The sequence below is a fragment of the Hirundo rustica genome, chromosome 5 (assembly GCF_015227805.2).
Source record: "Hirundo rustica isolate bHirRus1 chromosome 5, bHirRus1.pri.v3, whole genome shotgun sequence".
NCBI lineage: Eukaryota > Metazoa > Chordata > Aves > Passeriformes > Hirundinidae > Hirundo > Hirundo rustica.
The window spans coordinates 44,977,943-44,990,255 of record NC_053454.1 but is presented as its reverse complement, the minus strand read 5'-3'; the positions used below and the strand labels follow the sequence as shown (position 1 = coordinate 44,990,255).

The 12,313-nt window shown below is 39.1% G+C and overlaps 1 protein-coding gene across 16 annotated transcripts in view; it reads left to right on the top strand.

Moving 5' to 3' along the window:
* MARCHF1 (membrane associated ring-CH-type finger 1) overlaps positions 1–12,313 on the top strand; it is a 225,780-nt gene that overhangs the window by 90,356 nt on the left and 123,111 nt on the right. For 8 of the 16 annotated variants that reach the window (XR_005700791.2, XM_040064190.2, XM_040064194.2 and 5 more), the window contains exons 3-4: positions 9,467–9,506; positions 9,592–9,675. The exons of 3 other annotated variants lie outside the window; for them this stretch is intronic. Coding sequence is in view for 12 of the 13 variants with exons in the window: in XM_040064190.2 (XP_039920124.1) it covers positions 9,491–9,506; positions 9,592–9,675 (100 nt within the window). In the remaining variant the exon portion in view is untranslated. Of the gene's footprint in view, positions 1–5,869; positions 5,975–6,326; positions 6,436–9,466; positions 9,676–12,313 lie in introns of those variants that run through there. 5 more of the 16 variants (XM_040064203.2, XM_040064196.2, XM_058420616.1 and 2 more) reach the window with 4 other exon arrangements.

Sequence of the window (12,313 nt, the reverse complement as noted above, 5' to 3'; positions counted from 1 at the left end):
AGGTGGATGGCAGTAGTTTAGCAGTGTCACCCACTTGCAGTAGTGCTTATTCTTAAACTTAGGAAATATTTGGATATTAAACCAAAATATTTGGACCATGACATTGTGGAGTTCGCTGTCAGCAAGGAGGAAGTGGAATAGCGAGTAAGATTACAAACATGGGCTTCAGGAGAGCAGATTTTGGCCTCTGAAGGGATACTTTTGGAAGTACCCCATGGGAACAGGCTGTGCAGGGAAGTGGAGTCTAACAGAGTTGGTTGATATTCAAGGATTGCTTCCTCTAGGCTCAGGAATGATGCATCCCAATGAGCAATAAATAAGGCATAAGTGAAAAGAGATCTGTGTGGATGAATAACTCCTGTCCTTTCTCAAACCTAAGCAGGAAACACACAAGCAATGGAAACAGGATCAGGCTTCTTGAATGAAGATAGACAGGTTGTCAAAGTAGATATGAGACAAGGACTGTCAAGGCCCATCTGAAATTAAATCTGGCCAGGGATGTCAAGGAAGGCAAAAAGGGCTTCTTCAAATCCATCAATAATAAAAAGAAAAATAAGGGTAATGTGGGCTTTGTTACTAAATGGGGGGTGGGACTCTGATAACAGAGGACACTGAGGAAGCTGAGTTACAGAATGCCACCTTTCCACGGGTCTTCACTGGCAAGACCAGCCCTCAGGAATCTCCAACTCGGGGAGACCAGGATAAAGGAATGTTGTAAGAAGGATTTTTCCCTTAGTCAAGGGGGGGGGTGGGTTAGAGAACACCTAGTGCTGAAAACATGACATCCACAAGTCCATGGGCCCTGATGGTATGCAGCTGTGAATGCTGAGAGAATCGGACAACATAGCTAGACTGCTCTTGATCATCTTTGAAAGGTCTCGGTGATGAGGAGAGGTGCCTGAGGACTAGAAAAAAAGATGTCACCCCAGTCTTCCAAGAGGGCAAGAAGGAGGATCCGAGGAACTACTGGTCAGTCAGCCTCACCTCAGACTCTGATAACGTGATAGAATGGCTCATCCTGGGGGCTGTCCCTACCCACGTGGAGGAAAAGGAGGTGGTCAAGAGTAGTCAGCATGGATTCACTAGGGGTAAATCAACAAAGATGATGAAGGGCCTGGAGCATCTCTCATGAGGAAAAGCCTAAGGGAGCTGGGCCTGTTCAGCCTCAAAAAGAGAACTGAGAGGGGAGCTCATCAATGTCTGTCAGTGTCTGAAGGGGAGGGTGACAAGGGAGTGGAGCCAGGCTCTGGTCGGTGGTGCTGAACAATAGGACTAGAGGCAATATGCAGAAACTGATGCACAGAAAGTTCCACCTGAACATGAGGAAGAACTTTACTGTGTGACTGACTGGAACAGGTTGCTCAGAGAAGGTGTGGAGTCTCCTCAGTGAAGATACTCAGGAACTGTCTGGACATGTGCTGATGACCCTGCTTGAGCAGGAAGGTTGAACTAGATGATGCACTGTGGTCCCCTCAGACCTGACCCATTCTGTGATACTCTAAAGGAAATGACTGAGGAATTTGAAATCTGTAGTTTTAAAGTGGGTTAATCCTGTAGATGAACTACAATATGAGTTAAAATGAATCTTGGTATTAGAATTAATTTAAGCTACTTCATAGCACTAAAGAGAAGCATAATCTCACTTTTTGTAGTCTTCTCTAAAATTAAGAAGCCAGGGGAATTTGAGTCAAAACCCCTGGCAGATTTAAAATGAATTTTCCACCTCTGTAATGTTAGTTTCTACAGATACTTTTTAATTCCATGCTGTTGGACTTTAATGGCATCCTTATTATACTGGCATTGAGCCCTCCTCTATCTGAAGTGGGAGAAGTTTTGAAACCAAACAGTGTGCAAATTGACATAAGGTTAAAAATTTATTCAATATAGAAGATTTTTTATTAAGCTATTGTCAGTAAAGCAGGTTACAGAATTAAATATTCAAAAACTAGAGAAATTACAGCTTTTAGAATATGACTGTTTAGACAAAGATAGAATTTTGCTTGGAGAAGGAGAAAGGGGTCACAGCAGATGAGATTCAGAGGGAAATAGTGTTTATAAGGTGATCAGATAGCCATGTGAAATAAAGTGAAAAATAGAGTGTGATCAAGGATAGACACCTGTAGGAAGTTGACAAGAAATATCTTTTAAAAAGTGGTTTGAATGAATGTTCATTTGCTTGTTTAAATTATGTATTACATTTTTTCATGTTCCTTAAACATTCTAGCAGCTGAGATTCACAAAACAAACAATGCTTAGCAAGCATAGCAAATCTCTAATTTGAAAGTCTGGAGACTTTCAATATTCAGACAAATGGACCTGTTATGTTTGCATCACAAATTGTTCATCGGTCTTGTTTTCTTCATCAAATAACAATTGAGAACACAGTTCATAGCGTAAAACTTATGTACCTGAATATCTGCATTAAAAATAAATAATCTTGGTCTTCCAGTATAATTAAATGTGGCTAGTAACAGAAGCAGGCTGGTTAACAAATAATTTTCTTTTATGCAGGTTTTTTGGAACAGTTTCCTACTGTTTTCAAGTTCACAATCTCTTTGATGTTGGTGATCAGACTACGAGAATTAAACAAGTCTAATATTTGAAGAAATTTTTGGTGTACTTTGTTCAGGACTAAGAAGAATTGTAAATAACTTAGTTGGTGCACCCTGGGACTAAGTTTACATTTTTGCAGCTGATGATAACTAGCATTTTCCAGTTATCCTTTCATAAAGGAATATGCTGATCCTTATATCAGTCTATGCTCCTGGCTGCTGCCCAGTTTCTTTTTCCAGCCTAGTGCTGTAACTGGGTTGCTTATACTATTGAACATCCTGTTTCTCATGCTCTCTTCTAGAATGTTGTCCAGGTCTTCCAGGATTGTGCCCCCACCCTCCTGTGCTGACTGACAGCTTTGAAAGTTGGCCAAGAACTTGAATGCATTCTTATGAAGCAATGCTGAAACTCTTTAAGGTTAATGGATTCAGGTTTGCAGCATTTAACCCAAAACTAAGCAGGTAGATTCCACTGCTTGGTAAATTTTGATGCTTCTATTATAAAGACTGTCAACCACTTTGTTAGAGAACTGTTTAAATACCTTTTTCATGTATGTCATTTGGAAGTGGGAAATAATACTTTGTGTGGCAATGTCTTTATTTACCTTTTACTCTGAAGATGCACATGGACAATGCCATTTAAATTTTTTGTGCTGGTGGAAATAAGCAGCTAGGCAGCATGGCATGCAGGTTACTTCCACCACTACAAATGCAGGATCATAATTTTATATATATATAAATATATATATATTGTTATGAAATGATACTGCCCTTACATTATTGAAGGTCAGCAACATTTGTGAGCAGAGGAGTACTTGAGTGTTCATTATGAAAGTAAATGTTCCTCACACCTGAGCTACAGAGGTCATAGGACCTCAATACTTGTGGGCATACACACAAATTGGATATTGCAAATTAGAATGAACATAGTAGGAGTCCTGTCTGTGTAGTGAGTAGCTAAGTGTCACTGTAGTGTAAGTAATTTCTTCAGTGGACGCTTTACCAGCATAATTTCAGTTCTTTTTTAGTGTAAATTAGTTAAATACATGGTCTGCCCATTCTGTCTAAAAGTTGATAATTTACTTTTTCTGATAGTTTTTATAAGTTTTAGTTACATTTAAACAAAAATTCTAAATGAGCTGTTCAAGTTAAATGCAGTTTTTAGAATTCTGCAAGTCTTCCCTTGTTTCATGAGGACACTGTAGTGTGATGAGAGAATAGTATGCTTGGCTTAATTTAAATAAAGTAAACTTAGTGCAAACACTACAGTGGAGCCATCTGTGAAGGTCTTCGTGTTTGGCAGTGAAAATCAGTTGGTTTCAATTCTCTTTTCTGGGAGATAATGAAGATAATTGGTTTTAATAGCTGGGGGCAATATCTTACCTGATTTATCACCATTCTGTCATTTCATATCTCACTTTCATCAGTCTAAGTTTTGGCTAGGTAGACTTTTATTTGAGGTACCAGTCATATTTTAATTCAGTCTCAGCTATTACTTTTTGATTTTTAACTTGCTTTTTGACTTGTACCATTTTGTGACCTTGGATTTTCAGGTGTTCTAGAAATGTTTTTAGATGTTCTGCTTAGGAAATATATCTGCACAGAATATACAAGTGGCAGATAAATTCCTCTGTGTTCACACTGACTTCTGTTAGTCTCTCAGTGGAAGGGAGGGCTACCTGTGCTTAGTAATGCTGTTGATGAAATGACATGTAATAACACACAATATCCTGTGAATGGCAATGTAGAAAAATATCCAAAGACATTAGTTTGAAATTTTCAGTTGATTGCTTCCTTAATACCTTGAATACATCTTTATTGCTCTAATGCACCATATTACATTATGGGGTACTTCTCAGCAGTTCAGTCAATTGCGGTGCTGAAGGAGGCAAGGAAAAAAGCTGCCAAAACCTCCCTGAGGATCTAGTAACATTCTGCATTCAAGCCTATACCAACTTCATGTGGCATTAGAAAAACAACTGCTTATATGGTATCTTAGAGCCATTCATTCTTATTTGTGGAGAATGCAAATTTTACTCAAGTTATTTCTAAAACTTTTAAATTTTTACTCTGCTAAGCACTTACTTGAACACGAGTTCTGCTGAAAACTTGCATTCTTGATGCTCCTTCACTTGAAGCCAGCCCACAGATCAGAACAGTATTTAGGACATATTCAGGTAGCAGAGAACAACAGGTTTTCTCATTTCCATCTGAAATTTGCTGCTTTGGAATGTTTATATTTGGCTAAAAATGTCTTCCATATTTGCTGTAATTCCATTTTGTGCTCTTGTAGGCTTAAGGCTTGGGGGAAAATCTAAAAAAAATTTTTGTTTATCTCAAAATTTTACTTAGTTCTATTGTCAGCTTCAGGATGCTGTGGAGGCCCAAGGGATTGGTTTACACCAGTTCTGTTTGTTGTGCAGTAGACTACTGCCAGTTTCACTTCTAATTTAAGTGTTAGGAGCTTCTGCTAGATAAAGTGACTGTACACATCCCAGCTGATCATTACCTAGCACTAGTATCTGTCTGCTTCCACAGCTTCTCTAGAGTTGAGACTTTTGTCTCTAAATTGTGATTACAAGAGAATTCCTGTTAGACAGTAAAGGGAGCATAGCATGTACAGTGTTTGCAACTCGTCTGTTTAATTTCTGAGGAATGTGAAAGTCATTCCTAAATCTCAGGACTATAGACTATATGTCTATACCTTTTTGTATATTGTGTATTTGTAGCCAGTGTGTCTTTTTGACAAATAATGTGGAATCCAAACAACCAGCTTTTAGGTGTTTTATGTCCATGATAGATATATATAAACTTCAGTGTAGCTTTTCGCTGAAAGATCATATAAAAGCTGCAGTACATCTTATCTAAAGATGATTTTATGTGAGTAAAAAAGACCTAGAATTACCTGTTTCTGATAGTGTTATTTTTGCAGGTAAACTTGTGTTGTTTTTAATTCAAGAGTCTTGTACAAATTTTTCTGTTAGTGATGGCAGAACTATTATATATAAGCAGAACTGTTATATATAAGCTGCCATTGAACTGCCAGTACACGAGTACACTGTTTCCTTGCAATTGTGTTACAAAAGAATTGTATTTGTCTTGCATTCTCTCATTGGCACTTTCATCACCACCATGGCTGAACCATTAACCATAGCTGATCAGATTGTCTTCATAGTTAAAAGCAGTCTTGTGTAAATAGGTATGCTGCGAAGATAATGTGCTCCTTATTAAATTAAACTAAAAACATAGTGTGTGTGAATGTAGGGTTATAATTCTAATCCCTTTTTGCTGTCAGATTCTTATGGAAGTGCCTCTAGGGATGTTTTGTGCAGAGAATGTATGTGACCTGAGTGTGAAAGAGAACACCGTACCCTCGGAGCCATGTGTGGAGGGAATCGATGAAAAGATTTCATGTGTTGCAGGTGAGAGCAGAAACACAGGGTAGTCCACAGCTAGGGAGCAGACCTACATTGTGGGATACCAGGAAATGATTCCTTTTTAGTTTTCTTTGTGGTCACCAAGATCTGGCTGGTACTCTTCATGAAGTATGAGCTAAGAGAAATGTGTTGGTTGACTGAAAGTTTGGATTCCTTGGTTTATCGGAGTTGGGATTAGTAGGGTTTCAAGCAATAAGCAAGAGGAGGGAGGGGTGGTACTTCTCTTTTCCGTAGTTATTTGCTTCAAGAACTGTGAATTATATTAATGTGAATCAATTACTAATGCACACCCAACAGATATGCTTTTCTCTGCCAATGTCATTTTCACCTGCTCCAGGTGACCACTTCTCTTTGGTTATTGTTATCTTCCTGAGATTGAAACCCTATCGTGCTGCTTTGCACAGCAGCTTCATACTCCATGGAGCAGCTGTCACACTGTCCTTCAGGTGAGGCATGGCTCTGAAATTACAACTCTTCGGGTGGTATGTTTGCCAAAATTAGCGTTCTTTAAATAGGACACCACAGCCTGTTCACCATGGAGGATGAGTGGAAGTAAATACATTTTCTAACAAAGAAAGGGTTGTGTGTGTGTATATAAAATCACTTTGTTTACAGCTTTGGGACTCTGGGAGCTAAAAACACATTGTAAATTGAAATTAATAGTAGTTTCTTTAAAATGTGCTCTGGTGTTCTGAGATCATAAGTGTACTAACACCTATGCAGAAGTTTTAAGTTTTATAATTTTATCATGTTAAGCTTGAAAAAGCAGAGATGGAAAACTAAACTAAATTTTAGTGAAAATTATCCCAACCATACCTCTGCCTCTGACTTTTACAGTGTGCATCTGGATATGTCCTGTATTTTCTAACAGCTTCCTTACCATGGAGCAGTGGTGATCTCTGTATTTCTAGTTATAGCAGCATGAGACTTAATTGTTTTGCCACTTTTTTAGCACTTAGGCTGAGAAGAGCTATGTTGAGCATATGTACAGGGAAGGCAATTGCACATTAATTTGAAGTCTCCACATGGTGAAGAAATGTAATTAGTGAAATAGTTAAGCAGAATGCGAGCGTAGACCTAACTAATGTTAAAATATGGCCCTTGTTTGGAATTGGGGCGTTTCATTACATACGTGTTGATGCTATAGGTTCACTCTGGGGGAAAAAGGGGGCCATGCATAATTTTAAAAAGAACTAAGCACATCACAACCTGTAAGGTCTTTATTCTGGCTAAAACAGACATAGATGGGATTAAAGAGATTACTGGTTAACCCAGAAATCTCTGATTTAAATCTCAAATTCATATGATTTCAAATGCAGAATTATTGGCACAGTATCAGAAGGCAGGTTGACTTTTTTAAGATTAACTGGACATGAAAGCACATTTATGGGAAGGTTCCATTTTAAATCCACAAGCCCCCTGCTTTTCTATCAATATTTTTATCAAAGAGGTGAGTGATTATCATGATAAAGCAGAATCACGTTTAGGAATTTTTAACCTTGCTGTGCCTCAGAGGAAGGAAAAGAGTTTTTCTGTAGCTTTTAAATGTTCTATTGAACTAAAAAGGAATTTCCTTTACATTATAATCAAGTTTAAGATTAATAGTTAAACTTTACCAGCCTGGTAAATGACAGTTTTTGTCTTTGAATATTTCTGGAATAAACTTTTGATTTACCACTGTCTTGCTAGAGCTGGAGCTTGTCTTTTTTTTCTTTATTTATATTCAAAATTCAGGAGAGTTTCCCCACGTACATTGGAAGTTATTTAAACTTACATTCAAACTGATTTTGGAATATTGGAAATTAAAAATTGAATTAGCATGCAAAATATAACTAAAAATGTGTAAAAGGAACTGTATAAATGGCAATAGACTTTATTTTATTTTTTATCTGTTCTATGACTATGGGTATTATAGAATATATGTTACAAATATAAAAATGTACACATATGAACGTGTCTTGCAGTATCTCTAAACTCCTAACACAGCTATGTTTCTTTGTTAATACATTTATAAACTCTTCTGTTATAGCCTGTCAATATACCTTAGTTTAAATCAGTGATGTAAAACCTGGTTGGCGACCTGAACCAGATCTCAGTTTATCTCAGGCTAGTCCCTTGTAAGCTCTATTAACTCAGACTGGGAAATAGTAACTAAAGTAGCGGAGTAGTGAATCGACAGTATTTTAAATCCTCCCCACTGGCTTTGTAAGGGAATCCAGGCTGTTTATAATGCTATTATTTCTTGTCAGAATTCTAAGTGCCACTTTGTACAGCTGGAAGTAAAGATGATGTATTTCAGGGCTTGGGTAATATTTTTTTCTTTAATTGACAGCATATTAAAACATTGTTGGTGCTTGGCGTGGGATGTTTTTTCCTTTTCGTTTCCATATTATTTATGCAGAATAATTTATACAGCAAAGCCTTTGACTTCTGATCTAATAATTTCTTTACTATTTCTGATCAAAATCAGTTTTGCTGTCATTTCTAATACTTACCAAGAATAATTAATTTTTTTAGAGAACTATAAGTGATAGGAGTTTCCTTTCTTCATATCCATTTTTGTAATGCAACACCTGGGACTTTCTTCTGTTGCCTTGCATTTTAAGGGGAGGGGAAATGCTGGAACAGCTTTCCTGGGAGTTTTGCTCCGCTGAAGTTAACTGAGAGCTGTTGGGGGGAGAAGCTCACCTGAGTGACACTCTGAGTGTGTGTGACTGCTCTAAGACCGGGTCTGTGTGTCTGCCTCTGGCTCACCCTCCTGAGCTGGCTTCTGGGGAACTCTCGGGAAAAGACGGGCGCAGCAAAGGGTTAACTTTTTACTATCAACCTCAGGAAGGCACATTTGCAATCCCTCCCAGTCTTGTCTTCCCTTTTACACCTCGTTTGCTCACCGCTACTCCTCGCTTCAAGGCAGATCCTTTGACCTAAGCAGATTATTGTAGACGCATGAAGGACACAGCGAGCTATCCTGTGCTTTTAAAGGAGGAGATTTTGGCTCCAAAATAGGACACTAAGCTTTTCAGCCTTCTGCCGCTGTACCTAGCGAGCACGGGGCGGTGTCTGGGGGTGCTCGCTGGGCTCCCGTGGAATCGGATGGGAGGCGAAAGCACGAGTGGCAGCTGCTGCGAACGTGGGCGCCGGTGCCGTTCGCAGGCAGCGACTGCTAATGAGGGCCGGGGAGAGCTGGCTTCCCTTGGTTTCCATGCCAGTTATTAGGTAACACCGAAATTGAACTGTCTCCCACTGTGCTCTTGGGGGAGAGTGGTATGGGGGGTGCTCCAGGGACACAGACTTGCAGCAACTCATCGCTCTAAGCATGTGGAACTCCCTGGATTGTTGTGCCTTACTTCTTTGTTCGCTGTGTCTCGCTTGCGTTCGCGGTTTGCTCTGCTTTGTTGATTTTCTTTTTATTTTTTCTTTTGGTGGAAGACCCTGGCTACACCGTTTCTCAAATAATATTCTCCCCTTTTCATTTAGAGCTGAGCTGGGCAAAGAGAGGATATGAACAATTATACAGGTGGGCTACTCGGGGGGAGTGAAGATATCAGGCATCCAAACAGGTACTGGCGACCTGCAGCTCTGTAAAAATGCCACTCCAGCAGATTTCTGTAGTTCCAGCGCGGGAGACTGCCAGCAATGGGAGAAGTTCAATGGGCACGAACAAAGAGAAGAGCAAGGAGGCGGAGGTAAGAGGAGGGTGTCAGGCTGCTCGGACAGGGTGAGCGTGCCTTTGGCCGGCGGTGGGTTTGGCTGCGGAGCGGGATGCGGCGTTGCCGGGGCGCTGCGGAGCGCTCGGGGGTGCAGCTGGAGCACGCTGCGGGGGATGCGGTGATAGCAGCGCAGCGCCTCGGCCTTACAGACAGGGAGCCTGCTTCGAAAGTAAAATAAATAACTGAAGGAGGTTGCAAACGGCATCGGGGGGTTTCAACATTTTCATTTAAATGAGTGCAGCCTGCTACTATCGGCAGTCATTGTTCCTTATAAGCTGTCAAGTAGCAGTTTCTTTGCAGTAGGTTGGATGAAAAAATAGTTTCAGTAAAATTCCCGTCTTTGTTTAAAACCAACAAAAATACTGTACTAAAGCCTTTCTAATGTGCGTGGGCTATAGGCTTAAGCTCTATAACTCAATCTTTTTACCGTTTAAAAGACATCAATGTTTTGGTTTTTATCTCTTGACTTTGATTCGTAAACATACAGAAGCGTTGTTTCATCTGTAAATACTATATCCCGTTGTCTCCCAGTTAAGAAGAAACCTTAGGTTCATATCACAGTAACGGTTAATACAAAGAAATACAGAAAATCTGTGCATTTTTTATGGTATTTTTACCTGTAGGAACTTCTTCTCCTATATATAGATAAACCTGTGTTGTGCAAGACCAGGTAAAAAAATGCGTCACTTCCAAACCCAAAACATAACTAATCTGTTGATAGATATAGCAGTAAATGTATGTAACGTAGACATCTGCTTTTTACAGGCATGTTTCTTGTCTCTGCTTTTCTTTTTGTCTTGCTGCATGGAAGCTAAGGAACTATTGGGAAAACAAACATCGTGTCTTTTAAGTATTGTCTGAGAGACTGTGACAAACTACATCCCTGAAAGAGGTCTTTCTTCTTGTGGATTGTGCGACATAGTTTTCAGGAAATTGTGAAGTTCAACAGATGGTTGATATTCATAACAGGTCTATGTGACTGTGGAGAAGTATTGTTAGGCGTTGGTTTTCTTAATTTTAGAGTTAAGATAACATTTTTTTCTCAATATTTGGGTATGACAAGTTCACTGAAAATGATTATTCTGTTTTTCATTTTAGCACTTTGGTGTAAGTAGCATCCTTCCCTGGGAGTAGTCTCCAGTTGTTAACTGATAGCACAGTCTTAAGAGTCATAATGTTTTGGGATTTCTGTCCTGAAGTGGAAAACTTTTGTTTGGTTTTATTCTTTCATTAATTGGTTAAAGATGCAGGTCCAGGTGAAAACTTCTTTGTATTAAGGCTCAAGGTGTGAAAAGCAGAAATATGTCATGTTACCCAGCCTGAATTGTTCTCTGGCATTCTTGTTTCAATTTGATCATTAGAGTTAACTGAAAAATATATGCAATATTCACACAGGAGTCAGATAAATGTGAGACTTAATGTAGAGGGGTGGGAGAAGTGTGGAGATTCTGAGTTGTGACAATCATCTCATGCACTTTTCTGGTTTTTTTTTTTCCTGTTTGTTTTTATTTGTTTGTTTGTTTTTTGATGGTTGTAGGGTTTTTTTCCGTGTGAGGGCTGGGTTGCATCATTTCAGCAAGACTCCAGTGTCTCAGTCAACAGTTTCTTTGTGAATGTTGTGGAAGTTATATATCAGAAGAGAACAAAATGACATGGATAACTAAGTTCACTAAAGTTCTCTTCAAAACTTACCATAAAAAGTACCCAACACCAACCATACAAAACTGCCAACCAAACTTAAAGTGCATGGTACTCATTGAAATGTATTTGCTAAACTGCTCTCTGCTGATCAGAGACTAATCATTCTGCTTGAATTTCTGCTTATCCTATAAGACTTATGGCTGGAATTTATACAGTGTAAAAACTCCCCAAGGCTATTGATGGAGATCAATACTTACTCTACAGCCCAAGCAATAAAGACTGTTCCCCATAACAGCTACTTATGTAGAGTATGATGATGTTCATGTTTGTTTTGTGGATGTAATTTGGGAGTAGTGAACCAGCCTTTTTATTGTCTAGACAGAGATTGCTCAAGCTTATGTAGGTGGGGGTCTACCCCTGCGAATCCTGCACGGTATAGTTCCCACCAAGGGACACCCCTAGCTGGTACTCAAGTGTTTGTGTTGGTTAGGGTCTTCTGGGTTTATGGTCTTCTGATACTGTTTCTGCAAGTACCTGCTTCCTCTGCCTTTCTATTAGCAAGCTTTTTGCGGTGAAAGCTAAATAAAGTAGTTAAATGGGCTTCTAGCTGAGAGCATCAAGCTGGTTCAGGAAGACATGGAAAGGAAATGTCTGAAAGGTCTTCAGTTGCTAGAGATAACAACTGTTAGGAGAGTATGTCAAATCATGTTACTGCTAAAGAATTTTATGTTATGTTGATACAACAGCATTAAAATTTATGAAGAAGAGTTCATCTTCTGTCTAATTGCAGAGCTGGATGCAATGAACTGTGTCCAAGTTCACGGTGATTCGTAGATCTGCCTAAGTCATACACAACTGAGGTTCTTAATGATGCGACTCATTCTGTAATGCTTTTCTGTGATTTTGAGATGCTCATACACATGCTTTATCTGTAGGTTTTAATGTGTCTGTAAACATTTATAGAGGATTGCCT